Source organism: Pseudophryne corroboree, chromosome 7 (genome assembly GCF_028390025.1).
Source record: "Pseudophryne corroboree isolate aPseCor3 chromosome 7, aPseCor3.hap2, whole genome shotgun sequence".
In the NCBI taxonomy this organism is placed as follows: Eukaryota; Metazoa; Chordata; class Amphibia; order Anura; family Myobatrachidae; genus Pseudophryne; species Pseudophryne corroboree.
In genome coordinates this window covers 282,121,306-282,148,889 of record NC_086450.1, presented here as the reverse complement: position 1 = coordinate 282,148,889, position 27,584 = coordinate 282,121,306, and the positions used below count along the sequence as shown (strand labels likewise).

The following is a 27,584-nucleotide window of genomic DNA, read 5'->3' as shown; positions in this document are numbered from 1 at the left end:
TAGCCGTGGTAAGTCTTGATACACGCACGGCCCCTGCTGCAACAGGTCCTCACGAAGAGGAAGAGGCCGTGGATCTTCTATGAGCAACTCCTGAAGATCTGGACACCAAGCCCTCCTTGGCGAGTCTGGGATAATGAGGATCGCTCGAACGCCTGTTCTTCTTATGAGCTGGAGAACTTTCGGAATGAGTGGAAGTGGAGGGAAGACATATACCGACCGAAACACCCACCTGGTCACTAGTGCATCCACTGCTATTGCTTGAGGGTCTCTCGACCTGGAACAATATCTCTGAAGCTTCTTGTTGAGACAAGATGCCATCATGTCTACTTGAGGAACTCCCCAAAGACCTGTCACCTCTGCGAAGACTTCTTGGTGGAGGCCCCATTCTCCCGGATGGAGATAGTGTCTGCTGAGGAAGTCTGCTTCCCAGTTGTCCACTCCCGGAATGAAAATTGCCGACAGAGCTCTTGCATGTCTTTATGCCCAGGGGAGGATCTTTGACACCTCTGCCATTGCCGCTCTGCTTTTCGTTCCGCCCTGACGGTTTATGTACGCTACTGCTGTTACATTGTCCGACTGGATCTGTACGGGTTGATTTTGAAGAAGATGCACCGCTTGTAGAAGGCCGTTGTAAATGGCTCTCAACTCCAGAACGTTTATGTGAAGACATGTTTCTTGACTTGACCCTCTTCCTTGGAAGCTCTCCCCCTGTGTGACTGCTCCCCAGCCTCGGAGACTTGCATCCGTGGTTACTAGGACCCAGTCTTGAATCCCGAACCTGTGTCTCTCTAGGAGGTGAGAACTGTGTAGACACCACAGGAGCGAAATTCTGGCTTTGGATGACAGGATTACCCTCTGATGCATGTTTAGATGGGATCCGGACCACTTGTCCCACAGGTCCCACTGGAATACTCTGGCATGGAATCGTCCAAACTGTATGGCCTCTTAGGCCGCTACCATCTTTCCCAACAACCAAATGCATTGATGAATCGACACTCTTGTTGGTTTCAGAATTTGTTTGACCATTCTCTGGATTTCCAGAGCCTTTTCTACTGGAAGAAATACCCTCTGCACCTCTGTGTTCAGTATTATCCCCATAAAGGACAACTTGTCGTAAGTTCCAACTGTGAAAAGTTATGATCCAACCGTGTTGTTGAAGTATTGTCAAGGAGAGTGCAATGTTCTGCACCAACCTTTCTCTGGACCTCGCTTTTATCAGGAGATCGTCCAGGTCAGGAATTATATTGACTCCTTGCTGTTGAAGGAGGACCATCATTCCTGCCATTACCGTGGTGAAAACCCTCGGTGAAGTGGAAAGTCTGAACGGCAACGGCTGAAATTGGTAATGACGATTCTGTATTGCGAATCTCAGATAAGCTTGATGTGGAGGATAAATAGGAACATGTAAGTAGGCATCTTTTATGTCCACTGACACCATGAAGTCCCCCTCCTCCAGACTGGAAACCACTGACCTCAGAGATTCCATCTTGAAGTAAAACCTTTGCAGGTAGAGATTCAGAGTATACAGGTTTAGAATCGGTATGACCGAGCCGTCCGGCTTCGGAACCACGAATAGGCTTGCAATAAAAATCTTCTCCTTGTTGTAACAAGGGAACCAGGACAAGGACTTGATCCTGACACCATTTTTGTATTGCTGCTGCCACCACTACTCTGACTGGGATAGAAGCTGGTAAGGTCGATTTGAAAATACGGCCTGGGGAAATGTCTTGAAACTCCAGTTTGTACCCGTGGGACTCTATTTGTACGACCCACGGGTCTAGGCCAGATTGTACCAAGAACTGACTGAAGAGTTTCAGACGTTCCCCCACCTGAGCGGACTCCCTCCCGCAAGGGAGCCCCAGCGTCATGCTGAAGATTTGGCAGAAAAGGAGGTTGATTTCTGCTCCTGTGATCCTGGAGACACTGTGGACTTTATTTCCTTTTCCCCTTCCTTTACCCACAAAGAAAGGGGAACCTTTACCCTTTTTGCATTTATTGGGCCGAAAGGACTGCATCTGAGAGTGATGTGTATTTTTCGCTGGCGCAGGAGCATTAGGCAAGAATGTCGACTTACCTGCAGTAGCCGCAGAAACTAAAGCATCCAGCCCATCTCCAAATAAGGCCTCACCTTTATACGGGAGAGCCTCCATATTCTTTTTGGAATCTGCATCAGCATTCCATTGGCGAATCCACAACGCCCTCCGTGTTGAGATTGCCATGGTAGCGGCTCTTAATCCCAAGAGACCAATATCTTTCATGGTTTCTAGCATGTACGCAGCAGCGTCTTTGATATGACCTAACGTTAGGAGTATCTCGTCTCTATCTATTGTGTCAATGTCTGATGACAAGTTTTCCGATAGTTTTTTTCAATAGCACTACTCACCCTCGGACTTTCTTGCCTCTTTGTGAACGAAAGGACTGCATTTGGTAATATGGTGCTTTCTTAGGCTGTGAGGGGATATATGGCAAAAAAATTGACTTCCCAGCCGTAGCTGTGGAAACTAGGTACGAGAGACCTTCTCCAAACAATTCTTCACCCTTATAAGGTAAAACCTCCATGTGCCTTTTTGAGTCGGCATCACCTGTCCATTGCCGAGTCCACAGGACCCTTCTGGCAGAAATCGACATTGCATTTATTCTAGAGCCCAGTAGGCTAATGTCTCTCTGGGCATCTCTCATATATAGGACAGCGTCTTTTATATGCCCCAGGGTCAGTAATATAGTATCCTTGTCCAAGGTATCAAGTTCCTCAGATAAAGTATCTGTCCATGCTGCTACAGCACTACACATCCAGGCCGACGCAATTGCCGGCCTTAGTATGGTACCTGAATGTGTATAAACGGACTTCAGGATACCTTCCTGCTTTCTATCTGCAGGATCTTTTAGGGTGGCCATATCCTGTGACGGCAGGGCTACCTTCTTTGATAAGCATGTTAAAGATTTGTCTACCCTAGGGGAGGATTCCCAGCGTAACCTGTCCGCTGGCGGGAAGGGATACGCCATAAGCAACCGTTTGGAAATCTGCATTTTCCTATCTGGAGATTCCCAAGCTTTTTCACATAACTCATTTAACTTATTTGAAGGGGGAAAGGTCACCTCATGCCTTTTTTCCCCAAACATATAAACCCTCTTGTCAGGGACTGGGTTTTCCTCTGAGATGTGCAATACATCCTTCATTGCTATAATCATGTAGCGGATGGCTTTAGCCATTTTAGGCTGCAACTTTGCATCAGCGCCATCGACACTGGAGTCAGAATCCGTGTCGATATCTGTGTCAACAATTTGGGATAGTGGGCGCTTCTGAGACCCTGACGGCCTTTGCGCTGTAGGATCAGGCATGGGTTGAGACCCTGACTGTCCCAAGGCTTCAGCTTTATCCAACCTTTTATGCAAGGAAGTAACATTATCATTTAAAACCTTCCACATATCCATCCAATCGGGTTTCAGCGGCGATCCAACATTCATTTGTACCTGCTCTGCTTCCACATAGCCTTCCTCGTCAAACATGTCGACACAAGCGTACCGACACACCACACACACAGGGGCTGCTCTATTTGAGGACAGAACCCCCACAAGGCCTTTTGGAGAGACAGAGAGAGAGTATGCCAGCACACACCCCAGCGCTATATGACCCAGGAATTACACAGTAACTTAGTGTTTACCCAGTAGCTGCTGTATATACTGATTTTGCACTAAATTTACGTTCCCCCCCCTCTCTTTTTACCCTATTTCTACCGTGAATCTGCAGGGGAGAGCCTGGGGAGCTTCCTCTCAGCGGAGCTGTGGAGAGAAAATGGCTCTGGTGAGTGCTGAGGAAGAAGCCCCGCCCCCTCAGCGGCGGGCTTCTGTCCCGCGATTTTGTGTAAAATAATGGCGGGGGCTCATGCATATATACAGTGCCCAACTGTATATATGCTGCTTTTTGCCAAGAGGTTCTCAATTGCTGCCCAGGGCGCCCCCCCCCCCCCCCCCCCCTGCGCCCTGCACCCTACAGTGACCGGAGCGTGTGGGTTTAATGTGGGAGCAATGGCGCACAGCTGCAGTGCTGTGCGCTACCTCATATGAAGACTGGAGTCTTCTGCCGCTGCTTTTGACGTCTTCTTGCTTCTCACGCCGGCTTCTGGCTCTGCGAGGGGGACGGCGGTGTGGCTCCGGGATCGGACCACCAAGGGTGCGTTCCTGTGTTCGATCCCTCTGGAGCTAATGGTGTCCAGTAGCCTAAGAAGCATGACCTATCCGCAGTTAGTAGGGCTGCTTCTCTCCCCTCAGTCCCACGTAGCAGAGAGTCTGTTGCCAGCAGATCTCTATGAAAATAAGATTTTACTCACCGGTAAATCTATTTCTCGTAGTCCGTAGTGGATGCTGGGAACTCCGTAAGGACCATGGGGAATAGCGGCTCCGCAGGAGACTGGGCACAACTAAAGAAAGCTTTAGGACTACCTGGTGTGCACTGGCTCCTCCCTCTATGACCCTCCTCCAGACCTCAGTTAGGATACTGTGCCCGGAAGAGCTGACACAATAAGGAAAGGATTTGGAATCCCGGGTAAGACTCATACCAGCCACACCAATCACACCGTATAACTCGTGATATTATACCCAATTAACAGTATGAAATATAACTGAGCCTCACTAATACCCCTTTTACACTCGCAGGAAAATCCCGGGATATTGCACGTGAACGCGCATCATCCCGGGATTCTTCTCAGTGTAAATGGGTACATGGACAATTTCCCGGGACGAGCATCCCGGGATTTCATCCCAGGTCAAAAGCAGGGTTGAACCCGGGACCGTCCCGGGAAGCTGTGTAGTGTGAAAGGGTCCGTCCCGGGATTCACTATCCCGGGACTGTTAAAAGGACTTGGATTGGAGCTTTCTTGGGCTCAGAAAAGCTGATGTCATCTTTTCTGAGCCCAAGGCCATTTCTAATGACATACTAATGCATTTGCAGGGATATCCCCGGATCAGTGTAAATGGGGCTGTCCCGGGTCGATCCCAGGTCTTAATGCAGTGTGAAAGGGGTCAGTCCCGGGAATGCATCCCGGGAAGCATCCCGGGAGTGACCCGGGAGTGCGAGTGTAAAAGTGGTATAACAGATGGCTCATAACAATAACCCTTTAGTTAGGCAATAACTATATACAAGTATTGCAGACAATCCGCACTTGGGATGGGCGCCCAGCATCCACTACGGACTACGAGAAATAGATTTACCGGTGAGTAAAATCTTATTTTCTCTGACGTCCTAGTGGATGCTGGGAACTCCGTAAGGACCATGGGGATTATACCAAAGCTCCCAAACGGGCGGGAGAGTGCGGATGACTCTGCAGCTCCGAATGAGCAAACTCAAGGTCCTCCTCAGCCAGGGTATCAAACTTGTAGACTCTTGCAAAAGTGTTTGAACCCGACCAAGTAACAGCTCGGCAAAGTTGTAAAGCCGAGACCCCTCGGGCAACCACCCAAGAAGAGCCCACTTTCCTCGTGGAATGGGCTTTTACAGATTTAGGGTGCGGCAGTCCAGCCGCAGAATGTGCAAGTTGAATCGTGCTACAGATCCAGCGAGCAATAGTCTGCTTAGAAGCAGGAGCACCCAGCTTGTTGGGTGCATACAGGATAAATAGCGAGTCAGTTTTCCTGACTCCAGCCGTCCTGGAAAATAAGAATTTACTTACCGATAATTCTATTTCTCGGAGTCCGTAGTGGATGCTGGGGTTCCTGAAAGGACCATGGGGAATAGCGGCTCCGCAGGAGACAGGGCACAAAAAGTAAAGCTTTAGGATCAGGTGGTGTGCACTGGCTCCTCCCCCTATGACCCTCCTCCAAGCCTCAGTTAGGTACTGTGCCCGGACGAGCGTACACAATAAGGAAGGATTTATGAATCCCGGGTAAGACTCATACCAGCCACACCAATCACACTGTACAACCTGTGATCTGAACCCAGTTAACAGTATGATAACAGCGGAGCCTCTGAAAAGATGGCTCACAACAATAATAACCCGATTTTTGTAACTATGTACAAGTAATGCAGATAATCCGCACTTGGGATGGGCGCCCAGCATCCACTACGGACTCCGAGAAATAGAATTATCGGTAAGTAAATTCTTATTTTCTCTATCGTCCTAGTGGATGCTGGGGTTCCTGAAAGGACCATGGGGATTATACCAAAGCTCCCAAACGGGCGGGAGAGTGCGGATGACTCTGCAGCACCGAATGAGAGAACTCCAGGTCCTCCTTAGCCAGGGTATCATATTTGTAGGATTTTACAAACGTGTTTGCCCCTGACTAAATAGCCGCTCGGCAAAGTTGTAAAGCCGAGACCCCTCGGGCAGCCGCCCAAGATGAGCCCACCTTCCTTGTGGAATGGGCATTTACATATTTTGGCTGTGGCAGGCCTGCCACAGAATGTGCAAGCTGAATTGTATTACACATCCAACTAGCAAAAGTCTGCTTAAAAGCAAGAGCACCCAGTTTGTTGGGTGCATACAGGATAACAGCAAGTCAGTTTTCCTGACTCCAGCCGTCCTGGAACCTATATTTTCAGGGCCCTGACCACATCTAGCAACTTGGAGTCCTCCAAGTCCCTAGTAGGCGCAAGACACCACAATAAGCTGGTTCAGGTGAAACACTGACACCACCTTAGGGAGAGAACTGGGGACGAGTCCGCAGCTCTGCCCTGTCCGAATGGACAAACAGATATGGGCTTTTTTGAGAAAAAAACCACCAATTTGACACTCGCCTGGTCCAGGCCAGGTCCAAGAGCATGTTCACTTTTCATGTGAGATGCTTCAAATCCACAGATTTGACTGGTTTTAAACCAATGTGTTTTGAGGAATCCCAGAACTACGTTGAGATCCCACAGTGCCACTGGAGGCACAAAAGGGGGTTGTATATGCAATACTCCCTTGACAAACTTCTGGACTTCAGGTACTGAAGCCACTTCTTTCTGGAAGAAAAATCAACAGGGCCGAAATTTGAACCTTAATGGACCCCAATTTGAGGCCCATAGACACTCCTGTTTGCAAGAAATGCAGGAATCGACCGAGTTGAAATTTCTTCGTGGGGCCTTCCTGGCCTCACACCACGCAACATATTTTCGCCACATGTGGTGATAATGTTGTGCGGTCACCTCCTTTCTGGCTTTGACCAGGGTAGGAATGACCTCTTCCTGAATGCCTTTTCCCTTAGGATCCGGCGTTCCACCGCCATGCCGTCAAACGCAGCTGCGGTAAGTCTTGGAACAGACATGGTACTTGCTGAAACAAGTCCCTTCTTAGCGGCAGAGGCCATAAGTCCTCTGTGAGCATCTCTTGAAGTTCCGGGTACCAAGTCCTTCTTGGCCAATCCGGAGCCATGAGTATAGTTCTTACTCCTCTACGTCTTATAATTCTCAGTACCTTAGGTATGAAAAGCAGAGGATGGAACACATACACCGACTGGTACACCCACGGTGTTACCAGAACGTCCACAGCTATTGCCTGAGGGTCTCTTAACCTGGCGCAAAACCTGTCCCGTTTTTTGTTCAGACGGGACGCCATCATGTCCACCTTTGGTAATTCCCAACGGTTTACAATTATGTGGAAAACTTCCCCATGAAGTTCCCACTCTGCCGGGTGGAGGTCGTGCCTACTGAGGAAGTCTGCTTCCCAGTTTCCATTCCCGGAATGAAACACTGCTGACAGTGCTATCACATGATTTTCCGCCCAGCGAAAAGTCCTTGCAGTTTTTGCCACTGCCCTCCTGCTTCTTGTGCCGCCCTGTCTATTTACGTGGGCGACTGCCGTGATGTTTTATCCCACTGGATCAATACCGGCTGACCTTGAAGCAGAGGTCTTGCTAAGCTTAGAGCATTATAAATTTACCCTTAGCTATATTTATGTGGAGAAAAATCTCCAGACTTGATCACACTCCCTGGAAATTTTTTCCTTGTGTGACTGCTCCCCAGCCTCTCGGGCTGGCCTCCGTGGTCACCAACATCCAAAACTGAATGCCGAATCTGCGGCCCTCTAGAAGATGAGCACTCTGTAACCACCACAGGAGAGACACCCTTGTCCTTGGATATAGGGTTATCCGCTGATGCATCTGAAGATGCGATCCGGACCATTTGTCCAGCAGATCCCACTGAAAAGTTCTTGCATGAAATCTGCCGACTGGAATTGCTTCGAAGGAAGTCACCATTTTTTTACCATGGCCCTTGTGCAATGATGCACTGATTTTAGGAGGTTCCTGACTAGCTCGGATAACTCCCTGGCTTTCTCTTCCGGGAGAAACACCTTTTTCTGGACTGTGTCCAGAATCATCCCTAAGCACAGGAGACTTGTTGTCGGGATCAGCTGCGATTTTGGAATCTTTAGAATCCACCCCTGCTGTTGTAACAGTATCCGAGATAGTGCTACTCCGACCTCCAACTGTTCCCTGGACTTTGCCCTTATCAGGAGATCGTCCAAGTAAGGGATAATTAAGACGCCTTTTCTTCGAAGGAGAACCATCATTTCGGCCATTACCTTGGTAAAGACCCGGGGTGCCGTAGACAATCCAAACGGCAGCGTCTGAAAGTGATAGTGACAGTTCTGTACCACGAACCTGAGGTACCCTTAGTGATAAGGGCAAATTTGGGACATGGAGGTAAGCATCCCTGATGTCTCGGGACACCAGATAGTCCCCTTCTTCCCGGTTCGTTATCACTGCTCTGAGTGACTCCATCTTGATTTGAACCTTTGTAAGTGTTCAAATTTTTTTAGATGTAGAATAGGTCTCACCTAGCCTTCTGGCTTCAGTACCACAATATAGTGTGGAATAATACCCCTTTTCTTGTTGTAGGAGGGGTAATTTAATTATCACCTGCTGGGAATACAGCTCGTGAATTTTTTCCCATACTGCCTCCTTGTCGGAGGGAGACCTTGGTAAAGCAGCCTTCAGGAGCCTGCGCAGGGGAAACGTCTCGACATTCCAAACTGTACCCCTGGGATACTACTTGTAGGATCCAGGGGTCCTGTACGGTCTCAGCGTCATGCTGAGAGCTTGTCAGAAGGGTTGGAACGCTTCTGTTCCTGGGAATGGGCTGCCTGCTGCAGTCTTCTTCCCTTTCCTCTATCCCTGGGCAGATATGACTCTTATAGGGACGAAAGGACTGAAGCTGAAAAGACGGTGTCTTTTTCTGCAGAGATGTGACTTAGGGTAAAAACGGTGGATTTTCCAGCAGTTGCCGTGGCCACCAGGTCCGATGGACCGACCCCAAATAACTCCTCTTCCTTTATACGGCAATACACCTTTGTGCCGTTTGGAATCTGCATCACCTGACCACTGTCGTGTCCATAAACATCTTCTGGCAGATATGGACATCGCACTTACTCTTGATGCCAGAGTGCAAATATCCCTCTGTGCATCTCGCATATATAGAAATACATCCTTTAAATGCTCTATAGTCAATAAAATACTGTCCCTGTCAAGGGTATCAATATTTTTAGTCAGGGAATCCGACCAAGCCACCCCAGCTCTGCACATCCAGGCTGAGGCGATCGCTGGTCGCAGTATAACACCAGTATGTGTGTATATACTTTTTATGATATTTTTCCAGCCTCCTGTCAGCTGGCTCCTTGAGGACGGCCCTATCTATAGACGGTACCGCCACTTGTTCTGATAAGCGTGTGAGCGCCTTATCCACCCTAAGGGGTGTTTCCCAACGCGCCCTAACTTCTGGCGGGAAAGGGTATACCGCCCATATTTTCTATCGGGGGGAACCCACGCATCATCACACACTTCATTTAATTTATCTGATTCAGGAAAAACTACGGTAGTTTTTTCACATCCCACATAATACCCTCTTTTGTGGTACTTGTAGTATCAGAAATATGTAACACCTCCTTCATTGCCCTTAACGTGTGGCCCTAATAAGGAATACGTTTGTTTATTCACCGTCGACACTGGATTCAGTGTCCCTGTCTGTGTCTGTGTCGACCGACTAAAGTAAACGGGCGTTTTAAAACCCCTGACGGTGTTTTTGAGACGTCTGTTTGTCGGCCGTCTCATGTCGTCAACCGACCTTGGCGCGTGTTGACATTATCACGTAATTCCCTAAATAAGCCATCCATTCCGGTGTCGACTCCCTAGAGAGTGACATCACCATTACAGGCAATTGCTCCGCCTCCTCACCAACATCGTCCTCATACATGTCGACACACACGTACCGACACACAGCACACACACAGGGAATGCTCTGATAGAGGACAGGACCTACTAGCCCTTTGGAGAGATAGAGGGAGAGTTTGCCAGCACACACCAAAAACGCTATAATTATATAGGGACAACCTTATATAAGTGTTTTCCCTTATAGCATCTTTTTTATATATTTCTAACGCCAAATTAGTGCCCCCCCTCTCTGTTTTAACCCTGTTTCTGTAGTGCAGTGCAGGGGAGAGCCTGGGAGCCTTCCCTCCAGCCTTTCTGTGAAAGAAAATGGCGCTGTGTGCTGAGGAGATAGGCCCCGCCCCTTTTTCGGCGGCCTCGTCTCCCGCTCTTAACGGATTCTGGCAGGGGTTAAATATCTCCATATAGCCCCCGGAGGCTATATGTGAGGTATTTTTAGCCAAAAAAGGTTTTCATTTGCCTCCCAGGGCGCCCCCCTCCCAGCGCCCTGCACCCTCAGTGACTGCCGTGTGAAGTGTGCTGAGAGGAAAATGGCGCACAGCTGCAGTGCTGTGCGCTACCTTAAGAAGACTGAGGAGTCTTCTGCCGCCGATTCTGGACCTCTTCTCGTTTCAGCATCTGCAAGGGGGCCGGCGGCGAGGCTCCGGTGACCATCCAGGCTGTACCTGTGATCGTCCCTCTGGAGCTAATGTCCAGTAGCCAAGAAGCCAATCCATCCTGCACGCAGGTGAGTTCACTTCTTCTCCCCTAAGTCACTCGTTGCAGTGATCCTGTTGCCAGCAGGACTCACTGTAAAATAAAAAACCTAAGCTAAACTTTTCTAAGCAGCTCTTTAGGAGAGCCACCTAGATTGCACCCTTCTCGGCCGGGCACAAAAATCTAACTGAGGCTTGGAGGAGGGTCATAGGGGGAGGAGCCAGTGCACACCACCTGATCCTAAAGCTTTACTTTTTGTGCCCTGTCTCCTGCGGAGCCGCTATTCCCCATGGTCCTTTCAGGAACCCCAGCATCCACTAGGACGATAGAGAAACATATTTTCAGGGCCCTGACTACGTCCAGTAACTTGGAGTCCTCCAAGTCCCAAGTAGCCGCAGGCACCACAATAGGTTGGTTCACATGAAAAGCTGATACCACCTTAGAAAGGAATTGGGAACGAGTCCTCAATTCCGCCCTATCCATATGAAAAATCAGATAAGGGCTTTTGCATGACAAAACCGCCAATTCTGATACACGCCTGGCCGACGCCAAGGCCAACAGCATGACCACTTTCCACGTGAGGTATTTTAGCTCTACGGATTTAAGTGGCTCAACCCAATGCGACTTCAGGAAATCCAACACCACGTTGAGATCCCACGGTGCCACTGGAGGCACAAACGGGGGCTGAATATGCAGCACTCCCTTAACAAAAGTCTGAACTTCAGGCAGTAAAGCCAGTTCTTTTTGGAAGAAAATGTACAGAGCCGAAATCTGGACCTTAATGGAACCCAATTTTAGGCCCATAGTCACTCCTGACTGTAGGAAGTGCAGAAATCGACCCAGTTGAAATTCCTCCGTTGGGGCCTTCCTGGCCTCACACCAAGCAACATATTTTCGCCATATGCGGTGATAATATTTTGCGATCACATCTTCCCTAGCCTTAATCAGCGTAGGAATGACTTCCTCCGGAATGCCTTTTTCCTTTAGGATCCGGTGTTCAACCGCCATGCCGTTAAACGCAGCCGTGGTAAGTCTTGGAACAGACAGGGCCCCTGCTGCAGCAGGTCCTGTCTGAGCGGCAGAGGCCATGGGTCCTCTGAGATCATTTCTTGAAGTTCTGGGTACCAAGCTCTTCTTGGCCAATCCGGAACCACGAGTATAGTTCTTACTCCTCTCCTTCTTATTATTCTCAGTACCTTGGGTATGAGAGGCAGAGGAGGGAATACATACACCGACTGGTATACCCACGGTGTTACCAGAGCGTCCACAGCTATCGCCTGAGGGTCCCTTGACCTGGCGCAATATCTTTTTAGCTTTTTGTTGAGGCGGGACGCCATCATGTCCACCTGTGGCCTTTCCCAATGGTGTACAATCATTTGGAAGACTTCTGGATGAAGTCCCCACTCTCCCGGGTGGAGGTCGTGCCTGCTGAGAAAGTCTGCTTCTCAGTTGTCCACTCCGGGAATGAACACTGCTGACAGTGCTAACACATGATTTTCCGACCATCGGAAAATCCTTGTAGCTTCTGCCATCGCCATCCTGCTTCTTGTGCCGCCCTGTTGGTTTACATGGGCGACTGCCGTGATGTTGTCTGACTGGATCAGCACCGGCTGGTGTTGAAGCAGGGGTCTAGCCTGACTTAGGGCATTGTAAATGGCCCTTAGTTCCGGAATATTTATGTGTAGGGAAGTCTCCTGACTCGACCATAGTCCTTGGAAGTTTCTTCCCTGTGTGACTGCCCCCCAGCCTCGAAGGCTGGCATCCGTGGTCACCAGGACCCAGTCCTGTATGCCGAATCTGCGGCCCTCTAGAAGATGAGCACTCTGCAGCCACCACAACAGCGACACCCGGGCCCTTGGAGACAGGGTTATCAGCCGATGCATCTGAAGATGCGACCCGGACCACTTGTCCAACAGATCCCACTGTGCATGGAACCTGCCGAATGGAATTTCTTCGTAAGAAGCTACCATCTTTCCCAGGACTCGCGTGCATTGATGCACCGACACCTGTATTTGTTTTAGGAGGTCTCTAACTAGAGATGACAACTCCTTGGCCTTCTCCTCCGGGAGAAACACTTTTTCCTGTTCTGTGTCCAGAACCATACCCAGGAACAGTAGACGCGTCGTAGGAACCAGCTGCGACTTTGGAATATTCAGAATCCAGCCGTGCTGTTGTAGCACTTCCAGAGATAGTGCTACTCCGACCAACAACTGCTCCCTGGACCTCGCCTTTATAAGGAGATCGTCCAAGTACGGGATAATTATAACTCCCTTTTCTCGAAAGAGTATCATCATTTCGGCCATTACCTTGGTAAATACTCTCGGTGCCGGGGACAGACCAACGGCAACGTCTGGAATTGGTAATGACAGTCCTGTACCACAATTTTGAGGTACTCCTGGTGAGGAGGGTAAATGGGGACATGCAGGTAAGCATCCTTGATGTCCAGTGATACCATGTAATCCCCTTCGTCCAGGCTTGCAATAACCGCCCTGTGCGATTCCATTTTGAACTTGAACCTTCGTATATAAGTGTTCAAGGATTTCAATTTTAGAATGGGTCTCACCGAACCGTCTGGTTTCGGTACCACAAACATTGTGGAATAGTAACCCCGGCCCTGTTGAAGGAGGGGTACCTTGATTATCACCTGCTGGAAGTACAGCTTGTGAATTGCCGCCAGTACTACCTCCCCTTTCTCCGAGGGCAGCAAGCAAGGTTGATTTGAGGTAACGGCGAGGGGGAGTCGCCTCGAACTCCAGCTTGTATCCCCGTGATACTACATGCAGAACACAGGGATCCACCTGTGAGCGAGCCCACTGGTTGCGGAAGTTCCCGAGACTCACCCCCACCGCACCTGGCTCCACCTGTGGAGCCCCAGCGTCATGCGGTGGACTCAGAGGAAGCGGGGGAAGATTTTTGATCCTGGGAACTGGCTGTCTGGTGCAGCTTTTTCCCTCTTCCCTTGTCTCTGTGCAGAAAGGAAGCGCCTTTGACCCGCTTGCTTTTCTGAAGCCGAAAGGACTGTACCTGATAATACAGTGCTTTCTTAGGCTGTGAGGAAACAATTTTTCTTCCCAGCTGTTGCTGTGGATACGAGGTCCCAGAGACCATCCCCAAACAATTCCTCACCCTTATAAGGCAGAATCTCCATGTGCCTTTTAAAGTCAGCATCACCTGTCCACTGCCGGGTCCCTAATACCCTCCTGGCAGAATGGACATTGCATTAATTCTGGATGCCAGCCGGCAAATATCCCTCTGTGCATCCCTCATAAATAAGACGACGTCTTTAATATGCTCTATGGTTAGCAAAATAGTATCCCTGTCCTGACAGAGTAACAGACCACGCTGCAGCAGCACTATCCATGCTGAGGCAATTGCAGGTCTCAATATAGTACCTGAGTGTGTATATACAGACTTCAGGATAGTCTCCTGCTTATTTATCAGCAGGCACCTTCAAAGTGGCCGTATCCTAAGACGGCAGTGCCACCTTTTTTGACAAACGTGTGAGCGCCTTATCCACCCTAGGGGATATCTCCCAACGTGACCTATCCTCTGGCGGGAAAGGGTACGCCATCAGTAACTTTTTAGAAATTACCAATTTCTTATCGGGGGAACCCACGCTTCTTCACACACTTCATTCACTCATCTGATGGGGGAACAAAACACTGGCTGCTTTTTCTCCCCAAACATAAAACCCCTTTTTTGTGGTACTTGGGTTAATGTCAGAAATGTGTAACACATTTTTCATTGCCGAGATCATGCAACGGATGTTCCTAGTGGATTATGTATATGTCTCAACCTCGTCGACACTGGAGTCAAACTCCGTGTCGACATCTGTGTCTGCCATCTGAGGTAGCGGGCGTTTTTTGAGCCCCTGATGGCCTTTGAGACGCCTGGGCAGGCGCGGGCTGAGAAGCCGGCTGTCCCACAGCTGTTACGTCATCCAGCCTTTTATGTAAGGAGTTGACACTGTCGGTTAATACCTTCCACCTATCCATCCACTCTGGTGTCGGCCCCACAGGGGGCGACATCACATTTTTCGGCATCTGCTCCGCCTCCACGTAACCTTCCTCATCAAACATGTAGAGATGAGCGGATTCGGTTTTACTCGGTTTTACTCGGTTCTCAAAACCGAATCTTATTGGCTATCCAAAACACGTGACATCCGTGAGCCAATAAGATGTCGTTTTGAGAACCGAGTAAAACCGAGTAAAACCGAATCCGCTCATCTCTACAAACATGTCGACACAGCCGTACCGACACACCGCACACACACACACAGGGAATGCTCTGACTGAGGACAGGACCCCACAAAGTCCTTTGGGGAGACAGAGAGAGAGAGAGTATGCCAGCACACACCAGAGCGCTATATAATGCAGGGATTAACACTATAACTGAGTGATTTTTCCCAATAGCTGCTTGTATACACAATATTGCGCCTAAATTTAGTGCCCCCCCCTCTCTTTTTAACCCTTTGAGCCTGAAAACTACAGGGGAGAGCCTGGGGAGCTGTCTTCCAGCTGCACTGTGAAGAGAAAATGGCGCCAGTGTGCTGAGGGAGATAGCCCAGCCCCTTTTTCAGCTGACTTCTCCCGCTCTTATAATAATAATGTGGCAGGGGTATTTTACACATATATAGCTTATTAGGCTATATTATGTGTGATTTGCCACTTTTAAGGTACTCTAATTGCTGCCCAGGGCGCCCCCCCCCCCAGCGCCCTGCACCCATCAGTGACCGGAGTATGTGGTGTGCACAGGGAGCAATGGCGCACAGCTGCAGTGCTGTGCGCTACCTTAATGAAGACCGAAGTCTTCTGCCGCCGATTTCCAGGACCATCTTCTTGCTTCTGGCTCTGTAAGGGGGACGGCGGCGCGGCTCCGGGACCGGACGATCGAGGTCGGGCCCTGTGTTCGATCCCTCTGGAGCTACTGGTGTCCAGTAGCCTAAGAAGCCCAAGCTAGCTGCAAGCAGGTAGGTTCGCTTCTTCTCCCCTTAGTCCCTCGTAGCAGTGAGTCTGTTGCCAGCAGATCTCACTGAAAATAAAAAACCTAAAATATACTTTCTTTTCCTAGGAACTCAGGAGAGCCCCTAGTGTGCATCCAGCTCAGCCGGGCACAAGATTATAACTGAGGTCTGGAGGAGGGTCATAGAGGGAGGAGCCAGTGCACACCAGGTAGTACTAAAGCTTTCTTTAGTTGTGCCCAGTCTCCTGCGGAGCCGCTATTCCCCATGGTCCTTACGGAGTTCCCAGCATCCACTAGAACGTCAGAGAAAATAAAAAATCCGAACAAAATACTTTCTATTTAGCAAGCTCAGGAGAGCTCACTAAGGTGCACCCAGCTCGTCGGGGCACAGATTGAAACTGAGGTCTGGAGGAGGGACATAGAGGGAGGAGCCAGTGCACACCAGTATTCCTAATTCTTTCTTGAAGTGCCCTGTCTCCTGCGGAGCCCGTCTATTCCCCATGGTCCTTACGGAGTCCCCAGCATCCACTAGGACGTTAGAGAAATCCCTGTGTCGCGTACTTTGTACACAGAGACTTTCCGCTCTATATATATTGCCAATAATAGGTTATAACACCACAATATACACTTTCCCCCACTTTTTACACTCTGGTACTAAAATCAGAAGTTGAGAGGAGGATCAGCGTTTCTTCCCCTGCTGTGTGCTGGAAGAAAATGGCGCTGAGCAGTGTGCCGGCTGCCTGAGGAAGAAGCCCCGCCCCCTGCAATGGCACGTTTTTCCTCAGCTATTGAACTAGATATTTATACAAGCGGGGTGTAGGACTGTGCCACAGCATATGCCACCTTTTGCAGGTTTCATACTTCCCAGGTCTTGTGTGGGAAGGGAGTGGACACAATAGTACTTCCAATTCAAACTAGGCCACACAGTAGTGTCCCTTATTCACATTACACCGCACAGTAGTGTCTCGTATTCACGTTACACTATCCCTCCCCCCTACCTCTAACCCACCTTTCCCATAGCCTGACCTTAACCCACCCCCCAAAAAAATCCTCTTCATTGGTGCCTAACTCTAACCCACCCTTCCTAATCTCCCTCCCTGCAGCCTGACCCTAACCCTCCCACCCTCGCAGCCTAACCCTAACCCTCCCACGCGGCTTGACAGTGGAGATTTTTGCACCAACTCGACGGATTTTGGCATTCTGCATCGCTATCTATGTTGGGATGCTAGCATCAGCATTCCGAGCAGTTTCGGGATGCTGGCGTCAGCTTTCCAACCGCCGGGATGCCAAACGCCAGCATCTTGACTGCATCCAGAATGAAATGCTAATGAGCTGCTGTGAGATGAGCCTCAAACCATACACCATTAGTCGGATGGTAGAAGTGCTTCCTGTTAGAAAAAACATCAGGGTGCCATCACTTCCAAGATAAAATGAACAATTATACAATTAACTGATATACATTTCCTTGAACCTGGCCTTGAAATTGGTAAGATATGTATTTTGTTTATTACACGGAACAAGTTAAAGTTTTCGCTTACATCTAACATGCATGAAAATTGTGTAGTTTTCCAGATACTACAGTCAATTCTCCCAAACACTGACACTTTTTTATTATCTTCAACAACAAATAGACCTATAGCACTGTGCTATACAACAATTGCTGTGTACCTGGTGAGAGTCTATTACTGCCGGCGCGGCGCCGGTGTCCGTCAGCACAGCACGGCACTAGTGATCAGACTAGTGTCCGGCAGCACCGCCCTTGTAATCAAGCTCACAATAAACTACAGTTCCCAGCAGCCCTTCCTGCCGGGAGCTCCCAGCAACAAGGGCTGCTTGGAGCTGTAGTTTATTTTGAGTCTGATTACAAGTGGGGTGCTGCCGGACACCAGCGCCGCTCCAGCAGTAACAGACTCACACCAGGAACAGTCTGACAGTACTGCTATTCTACCCTTTGGCCGTGGGTGGCACAGCCAGGCGGCGCCCCCTTCTTGCCTGGCTCCCCTGGCGAGTGCCATCCTTGCCAATAGGTAGATACACCCCTGACTATATGCATCGGGCCCCTTCAAAAGTTTACTATGAGGTCCATAAGGTAGTTACACCAGTAAGGTCCCAATATTGTTCATATACCAAGAGTGCGGGGAAGAGCGCAGATCTTGGTCAGGATGGGGCTTTTAACCTGGGAGAAAGAAGCCCTTTATTTACTCATTTCCCAAAAATAATAGGACACGCTGGATGGCTTACATTAGGACAGGGATGTAACTCTGGGGACTATTTACTAAGCCTTGGATGGAGATAAAGTACCAGCCAATCGGCTCCTAACTGCTATGCCAAAGGCTGTGTTTGAAAAATGACAGTTAGGAGCCGATTGGCTGGTACTTCATCTCCTCTCACTGTGCCTGTGAGGTCTATTTACTAAACCTTGGATGGAGATAAAGTCGCTGGAGTTAAAGTCCCAGCCAATCGGCTCCTAACTGTCATTTTTCAAACACAGCCTGTGGCATAGCAGTTAGGAGCCGATTGGCTGGTACTTTATCTCCATCCAAGGTTTAGTAAATAGAGCCCACAGGCACAGTGAGAGAGATGCTCTGGATGCACCACTGCAGACGGGTCCAACACTAGTGCCCTGTGAGCGGCAGCGCAGATAGGAGGTGCTCTCTCCCTCTCCCTTGCAGGTGATTGCCAGGGGTCTATTCATGAAGCAATGAAAAGTGTGGAGAAGTCAGTCAGTGGAGAAGTTGCCCATGGCAACCAATCAGCTGCTCTGTATAATTTTATAGTATGCAAATTATAAATGTTACTTCATTGCTGATTGTTTCTTCTCCACTGGCTCACTTCTCCACAGTTTTCACTGCTTCATGAATAGACCCCCTAGGGACACAGAGGAGACTATCCCTAATGCTCCCTAACGTCCGGGAGGCGGCCTGAGACCTATCTAGCGGCTATGATGGGGAAAGAGTCGTGTATCACAGCACGGGCTGGGGTGCAGCAGCATGCTGGAGAGAGGCCCCACTCTCAGGGTCACACTTACTGTCCATGCCCGGGAACGGGAGCGGCTGTGCCCCCAGCTGCTGCTCCACAGCCAGCTCCAGGTCGAAGCGAATATGATCCACACAGGCGATAAGCTCCTGCATCGTGACCAAAGCCCAGTTCTCGCACACACCGGGTATCAGCATCAGCCCCAACTAGGAGACTGCAGATTACCACCGGGCAGCGACTGAGTTGCCTGCCGCAAGGCTCTCTGGGAAAAAGGAAGCGAGCCGAGGGGTGCTGGAGCAATGCATGTTGGGCAATGTGGCATGTGTGTGTCTCTCTGAGCCGGCTGACGCTGGGTGCATGATGGGCAGAGCTGCAGGTACATGATGAGCGCCGCTCAGTCACTGTCTGCTATGTGTGATGTGTAGCGCTGCGGGGGCACCTCCGGACAGGAACGTCTATGTAACTAACTATAGTGTAATGTGTTTAGCGCCTTTGGGGCAGAGGTGAGTTTGGTAGGATTGGGGTTCGCGCTGTTCATCGCATTGGGGAGATGTATCAAACCTTCAAAAGAGGACAAGTGACGGTAGCCTTAGCGTCAGTCAAGTTCTATCATTTTAGAGCATGTAGCAGACAAATGATAGCTAGAAGCTGATTGGTTGCAATGGACTACTGTACTACTCTTTACAAGGTTTGGTATATCTCCCCCTATGAGAAAGGGGCAATGTAGAGAGATTATTGTTCCCCAATGACTCACTCTCCTCTGTGCTCTGCTTGGCCAGGAAGGAATATGCCGCAGCAGGAAGGGTATGATGTGAGCTTCTAGGGTGGCTAATGCCCTACAAAAGGTTTATTGTCCTTGGGGATGTTTTTTTTTTTTTTCCCTTTTGTTTTTTTGTTTTTTTAAATATTTTTTATTTTCTTTTATACATGTGTACACGTGTTTGTGTGTGTGTTGGGGTTTTGGTGTCACAGTGGGGACTTGGTTAGGTCTAAACCCAAGTTGAGGAAGGGACCTCTGAAGCCACCAGGGGGAGGAGTGATGTCACCAAGGATAGGAGCCATGCCCGAGCAGGGTAGCCGGAATGTACGCTCGCCACGCTTCGGGCACGGTGGCTCACTCCGCTTGGCTTGCCACCGAGTTACTAAAGGGAGTAATTGGTGGCGTGGATAGAAGAAGCACTATCCCGCTGGTCTAGCTCCGTCCCCTGGTGTCGTGGCTCCTCCCCCTGACGTCAGAGGTCCTTTCTCCAACTTGATTCTAGCATCTACCGTGGGGACTTACGGACGTTGAGGAGGGGCGCTCATGCAGTCTCCACCCGGGCCCCTTTCTCTGTAGCAGGCAGCGCAGTTACAATATATTTATTGAGCACTGGGTTGTGCTCGAGCTTTTGGTAAAATGCTGCTGCTGGAGAAAATGGTGCTGCAGGGGAAAGGGCTGTAACACACGCTCCGGTTTTTCCCGGATGGCAAAAAGCCGGACAAACTTTGTCCGGCTTTTTGCCATCCGGGTATGGTCTTTCACACACAACGGCTTTGAGCCGTGTGTAATGCTATGCGCAGCAGCAGACACGGCTTGAAAAAAAAACCTTGTGTGTGAAAGCTCCCCTTCACACACACTGTTTACAGCCTTCAAAGACGCCCCGGCCCGGCAGCTGGACCTTCCAGTGGATATTTCCGGCTGCAACCCGGCAGCCGGGTCGGGCCCGTGCAGTGTGAAAGGACCCTACCCTTCACACTGTTAATTACAATACCGGCACGGGAAAAAGCAATCCGGCTTTTTCCCGGTTGGCAAAATCCGGCGCGTGTGTAACTGGCCATAATGGTGCTGCGGGCATTTGGCCGGCTATTTTTTCTACAGCACATGCGCAAAATGCCGGTAATATGGCCACCAACGCGACACTCCGCAGACGTAACTATTGAAAAAATGGATGTAGTGTGGGCGTCCTGAATCCAGGGGCTCATGTGTACCACAACTCATTGCACCTAATATAGATACACCACTGGGTGCTATGCCAGTGGAGATCTTTTGCCACTGGAGGTGTGGGGAGTAATGCTACTGGGGGATCTATTGACACAGCTGGGTAGGAGGTACAGTTACAATGGTGGGCCTATGGACACACATTTTTTTTTATTTTTTCAAATAAAATATTCAAATCTACTTTTAAAAATATGTTCTAAACTTAATTAATAAGAAAATAAAGACCGCAGTTTTGGGGAAAAATGTAGGTAGTTCCTTTGCACTTAATAATGCTCTGCTGTTTACTGCAAGCTTATAATTAGGCTCATGTGCTCAGAGACTCATCATTTTTTATATATATATATATATATATATATATATATATATATATTTATTTATTTTTTATTTCTCTAACGTCCTAGTGGATGCTGGGGACTCCGTCAGGACCATGGGGAATAGCGGCTCCGCAGGAGACAGGGCACAAAAAGTAAGCTTTTAGGATCACATGGTGTGTACTGGCTCCTCCCCCTATGACCCTCCTCCAAGCCTCAGTTAGGTTTTTGTGCCCGTCCGAGCAGGGTGCAATCTAGGTGGCTCTCATAAAGAGCTGCTTAGAAAAAGTTTTTTAGGTTTCTTATTTTCAGTGAGTCCTGCTGGCAACAGGCTCACTGCTACGAGGGACTTAGGGGAGAGAAGTGAACTCACCTGCGTGCAGGATGGATTTGCTTCTTAGGCTACTGGACACCATTAGCTCCAGAGGGATCGAACACAGGCCCAGCCATGGAGTCCGGTCCCGGAGCCGTGCCGCCGACCCCCCTTGCAGATGCCGAAGTTGAAGAGGTCCAGAGGTCCGGAAACAGGCGGCAGAAGACTTTCAGTCTTCATAAGGTAGCGCACAGCACTGCAGCTGTGCGCCATTGTTGTCGGCACACTTCACACCAGCGGTCACTGAGGGTGCAGGGCGCTGGGGGGGGCGCCCTGGGCAGCAATGTATAATACCTTTTTCTATGGCTAAAATACATCACATATAGCCCTTGAGGCTATATGGATGTATTTAACCCCTGCCATATATCGCAAACTCCGGGAGAAGAGCCCGCCGTTTTAGGGGGCGGGGCCTATTCTCCTCAGCACACAGCGCCATTTTCCTGCTCAGCTCCGCTGTGAGGAAGGCTCCCAGGACTCTCCCCTGCACTGCACTACAGAAACAGGGTAAAACAGAGAAGGGGGGCATATTTTGGCGATATTTTTATATATTAAGCGCATATAACAGAAACAACACCTTTTAGGGTTGTTTATATACATTTTTATAGCGCTTTGGTGTGTGCTGGCAAACTCTCCCTCTGTCTCCCCAAAGGGCTAGTGGGGTCCTGTCTTCGATAAGAGCATTCCCTGTGTGTCTGCTGTGTGTCGGTACGTGTGTGTCGACATGTATGAGGACGATGTTGGTGTGGAGGCGGAGCAATTGCCGGTAATGGTGATGTCACCCCCTAGGGAGTCGACACCGGAATGGATGGCTTTAATTATGGAATTACGTGATAATGTTAGCACGCTGCAAAAGTCAGTTGACGACATGAGACGGCCGGAAAACCAGTTAGTACCTGTCCAGGCGTCTCAGGCACCGTCAGGGGCTGTAAAACTTCCCTTACCTCAGTCAGTCGACACAGGTACCGACACAGATGAATCTAGTGTCGACGGTGAAGAAAGAAACGTATTTTCCAATAGGGCCACACGTTATATGATCACGGCAATGAAGGAGGCTTTGCATATCTCTGATACTGCAGGTACCTCAAAGGGGGGTATTATGTGGGGTGTGAAAAAACTACCTGTAGCTTTTCCAGAATCAGAGGAATTGAATGACGTGTGTGATGAAGCGTGGGTTAACCCCGATAGAAAACTGCTAATTTCAAAGAAGTTATTGGCATTATACCCTTTCCCACCAGAGGTTAGGGCGCGCTGGGAAACACCCCCTAGGGTGGATAAGGCGCTCACACGCTTATCAAACAAGTGGCGTTACCGTCTCCTGATACGGCCGCCCTCAAGGATCCAGCTGATAGGAGGCTGGAAACTACCCTGAAGAGTATATACACACATACTGGTGTTATACTGCGACCAGCAATAGCCTCAGCCTGGATGTGCAGTGCTGGGGTGGTGTGGTCGGATTCCCTGACTGAAAATATTGATACCCTGGATAGGGACAGTATTTTATTGACTATAGAGCAATTAAAGGATGCTTTTCTTTATATGCGAGATGCTCAGAGGGATATTTGCACTCTGGCATCGAGAGTAAGTGCGATGTCCATATCTGCCAGAAGAAGTTTATGGACGCGACAGTGGTCAGGTGATGCGGATTCCAAACGGCATATGGAAGTATTGCCGTATAAAGGAGAGGAATTATTTGGGGTCGGTCTATCGGATCTGGTGGCCACGGCAACAGCCGGAAAATCCACTTTTTTACCTCAGGTCACCTCCCAACAGAAAAAGACACCGTCTTTTCAGCCGCAGTCCTTTCGTTCCTATAAGAACAAGCGGGCAAAAGGACAGTCATATTTGCCCAGAGGCAAAGGAAGGGGTAAGAGGGTGCAGCAAGCAACTACTTCCCACGAACAGAAGCCCTCCCCGGCTTCTACAAAGCCCTCAGCATGACGCTGGGGCTGTGCAAGCGGACTCAGGGGCGGTGGGGGGTCGACTAAAGATTTTCAGCACACAGTGGGCGCGCTCACAGGTGGACCCTTGGATCCTGCAGGTAGTATCTCAGGGTTACAAGTTGGAATTCGAAAAGTCTCCCCCTCGCCGGTTCCTAAAGTCTGCTTTACCAACGTCTCCCTCAGAAAGGGCGACGGTATTGGAAGCCATTCACAAGCTGTATTCTCAGCAGGTGATAGTCAAGGTACCCCTCCTACAACAGGGAAAGGGGTATTATTCCACACTATTTGTGGTACCGAAGCCGGACGGTTCGGTAAGACCTATTCTAAATCTGAAATCCTTGAACCTGTACATACAGAAATTCAAGTTCAAGATGGAGTCACTCAGAGCAGTGATAGCGAATCTGGAAGAAGGGGACTTCATGGTGTCCCTGGACATAAAAGATGCTTATCTGCATGTCCCAATTTACCCTTCACACCAAGGGTATCTCAGGTTCGTGATACAAAACTGTCATTATCAGTTTCAAACGCTGCCGTTTGGTTTGTCCACGGCACCTCGGGTCTTTACCAAGGTAATGGCCGAAATGATGGTTCTTCTACGAAGAAAAGGCGTATTAATTATCCCTTACTTGGACGATCTCCTGATAAGGGCAAGGTCCAGAGAACAGCTGGAAGTCGGAGTAGCACTAACTCAAGTAGTGCTTCAACAACACGGGTGGATTCTGAATCTTCCAAAATCTCAATTGACCCCGACGACACGTCTGCTGTTCCTGGGAATGATTCTGGACACTGTTCAGAAAAAGGTGTTTCTCCCGGAGGAGAAAGCAAGGGAGTTATCCGAACTTGTCAGGAACCTCCTAAAACCAGGAAATGTGTCAGTACATCAATGCACAAGAGTCCTGGGAAAGATGGTGGCTTCTTACGAAGCAATTCCATTCGGCAGATTCCACGCACGAATATTTCAGTGGGATCTGCTGGACAAATGGTCCGGATCGCATCTGCACATGCATCAGCGGATAACACTGTCACCAAGAACAAGGGTGTCTCTTCTGTGGTGGTTGCAGAGTGCCCATCTGTTAGAGGGCCGCAGATTCGGCATACAGGACTGGGTCCTGGTGACTACGGATGCCAGCCTACGAGGCTGGGGAGCAGTCACACAGGGAAGAAACTTCCAGGGCGTGTGGTCAAACCTGGAGACGTCTCTTCACATAAATATACTGGAGCTAAGAGCGATTTACAATGCTCTAAGCCTGCCAAAACCGCTGCTTCAGGGTCAGCCGGTGTTGATCCAGTCGGACAACATCACGGCAGTCGCCCACGTAAACAGACAGGGCGGCACGAGAAGCAGAAGAGCAATGACAGAAGCTGCAAGGATTCTTCGCTGGGCGGAAAATCATGTCATAGCACTGTCAGCAGTGTTCATTCCGGGAGTGGACAACTGGGAAGCAGACTTCCTCAGCAGACACGACCTCCACCCGGGAGAGTGGGGACTTCATCCAGAAGTCTTCCACATGATTGTGAACCGTTGGGAAAAACCAAAGGTGGACATGATGGCGTCCCGTCTCAACAAGAAACTGGACAGATATTGCGCCAGGTCAAGAGACCCTCAGGCAATAGCTGTGGACGCTCTGGTAACACCGTGGGTGTACCAGTCCGTGTATGTGTTTCCTCCTCTGCCTCTCATACCAAAGGTACTGAGAATTATACGGCTACGGGGAGTAAGAACAATACTCGTGGCTCCGGATTGGCCGAGAAGGACTTGGTACCCGGAACTTCAAGAGATGCTCGCGGAAGAGCCGTGGCCTCTACCGTTAAGAAGGGATCTGCTTCAGCAGGGACCTTGTATGTTCCAAGACTTACCGCGACTGCGTTTGACGGCATGGCGGTTGAACGCCGGATTCTAAAAGAAAAGGGCATTCCAGAGGAAGTTATTCCTACCTTGATTAAAGCCAGGAAGGAAGTGACCGCACAACATTATCACCGCATTTGGAGAAAATATGTTGCGTGGTGTGAGACCAAGAAGGCCCCAACGGAGGAATTTCAATTGGGTCGATTCCTACATTTCCTGCAGGCAGGATTGTCTATGGGCCTCAAATTGGGGTCTATTAAGGTTCAAATTTCGGCCTTATCGATTTTCTTCCAGAAAGAATTGGCTTCAGTGCCTGAAGTACAAACCTTTGTCAAAGGTGTACTACATATACAGCCCCCGATTGTGCCTCCAGTGGCACCGTGGGATCTCAACGTAGTTTTGGATTTTCTCAAATCCCATTGGTTTGAGCCGCTCAAATCGGTAGATTTGAAGTATCTTACATGGAAAGTATCAGAGTTGGCGGCTTTATCGTACAAAAGCCCATATCTGATTTTCCATTCGGACAGGGCAGAACTGCGGACGCGTCCTCAGTTTCTGCCTAAGGTGGTTTCGGCTTTTCACTTGAACCAGCCTATTGTGGTGCCTGCGGCTACTAGCGACTTGGAGGACTCCAAGTTGCTGGACGTTGTCAGAGCATTGAAAATATATATTTCAAGGACGGCTGGAGTCAGAAAATCTGACTCGCTGTTTATCCTGTATGCACCCAACAAGATGGGTGCTCCTGCGTCTAAGCAGACGATTGCTCGTTGGATCTGTAGCACAATCCAACTTGCACATTCTGTGGCAGGCCTGCCACAGCCTAAATCTGTAAATGCCCACTCCACAAGGAAGGTGGGCTCATCTTGGGCGGCTGCCCGAGGGGTCTCGGCATTACAACTTTGCCGAGCAGCTACGTGGTCAGGGGAGAACACGTTTGTAAAATTTTACAAATTTGATACTCTGGCTAAGGAGGACCTGGAGTTCTCTCATTCGGTGCTGCAGAGTCATCCGCACTCTCCCGCCCGTTTGGGAGCTTTGGTATAATCCCCATGGTCCTGACGGAGTCCCCAGCATCCACTAGGACGTTAGAGAAAATAAGAATTTACTTACCGATAATTCTATTTCTCATAGTCCGTAGTGGATGCTGGGCGCCCATCCCAAGTGCGGATTGTCTGCAATACTTGTACATAGTTATTGTTACAAAAATCGGGTTATTATTGTTGTGAGCCATCTTTTCAGAGGCTTCTTCGTTGTTATCATACTGTTAACTGGGTTCAAATCACAAGTTGTACGGTGTGATTGGTGTGGCTGGTATGAGTCTTACCCGGGATTCAAGATCCTTCCTTATTGTGTACGCTCGTCCGGGCACAGTACCTAACTGAGGCTTGGAGGAGGGTCATAGGGGGAGGAGCCAGTACACACCATGTGATCCTAAAAGCTTACTTTTTGTGCCCTGTCTCCTGCGGAGCCGCTATTCCCCATGGTCCTGACGGAGTCCCCAGCATCCACTACGGACTATGAGAAATAGAATTATCGGTAAGTAAATTCTTATTTTTTTTAACTGGAGTCAGTACAGTTCTGCCAACTCCACCCAAAATTGCCTCTGAATCTACATCTCAGACAAATGTTTTCTTTATACCCAAATTATTATCCATTGTTTTAAATTTGATATTTGTTTTCACTGTAGGTCATATGAAATAAAAATACATTGATTGCCAGCTTGGAGCCATCATGGGTGTCTTGCAGATTCTCACTCACTTGTCATCACGCTCCCTGATTTCAGGATGTCTCTTACAAGCACAGCCTGTGTGCAGACAGGTTTGTTTAGCTTCTATTCGCACTCCGTCAAAGCTATCATGCCAGTGGGTGACACAAGTCAGGACCCAGAATTATTCTGACCACAGAAAAGCTGCTGGTGATTTGCAGCCTCCATTAGAGGAAAACTTTGGGACGTTGTCTGAAGTGTATTCTTCAAGAAAAGTGTTCAGGAAATCTTCCCCAGAGCTCCAGAACATGCAATACACGGAGGATGACGGGGGAGAGGAGACACTGCAGATAACCAAAAGATTCAAAGGCAGAAGAAACACTCCGTATTGGTACTTTCTACAGTGTAAGGCCAAAATAAAAGAAGGCAAGGTAAGGTAGTAGTATATAGGACCTGATTCAGAGTTATATGATACTGCTGCCGCAGCTGCAAATGTGTACGCGGATACTGTGTGAAAATATGCATATACTGCAGCCACCAGGATTTGTGTTGAGACGCCCACATGTGGCTTTGTAGGTCCCAGTGGCTGTATGCAAAGACGCAGATCAGTCGATTATTGGACTTCTACATAGTACTATGGTGGCACAGATTGGCCGCAGG

General features: G+C 49.2%; 2 protein-coding genes across 6 annotated transcripts in view; one reads left to right on the top strand and one right to left on the bottom strand.

Moving 5' to 3' along the window:
• CPSF4 (cleavage and polyadenylation specific factor 4) overlaps positions 1 to 18,968 on the bottom strand; it is a 125,113-nt gene extending 106,145 nt beyond the window's left edge. For both annotated transcript variants that reach the window (XM_063934163.1, XM_063934164.1), the window contains exon 1: positions 18,824 to 18,968. In XM_063934163.1, the coding sequence (XP_063790233.1) occupies positions 18,824 to 18,968 (145 nt within the window). The remainder of the gene's footprint in view (positions 1 to 18,823) is intronic.
• Positions 18,969 to 19,061: 93 nt separating this feature from the next.
• PTCD1 (pentatricopeptide repeat domain 1) overlaps positions 19,062 to 27,584 on the top strand; it is a 115,920-nt gene continuing 107,397 nt past the window's right edge. For 3 of the 4 annotated variants that reach the window (XM_063934161.1, XM_063934162.1, XM_063934159.1), the window contains exons 1-2: positions 19,062 to 19,147; positions 26,907 to 27,355. In XM_063934161.1, the coding sequence (XP_063790231.1) occupies positions 26,951 to 27,355 (405 nt within the window). In that variant the 5' untranslated portion in view covers positions 19,062 to 19,147; positions 26,907 to 26,950. Of the gene's footprint in view, positions 19,148 to 19,191; positions 19,275 to 26,906; positions 27,356 to 27,584 lie in introns of those variants that run through there. The other variant, XM_063934160.1, reaches the window with a different exon arrangement.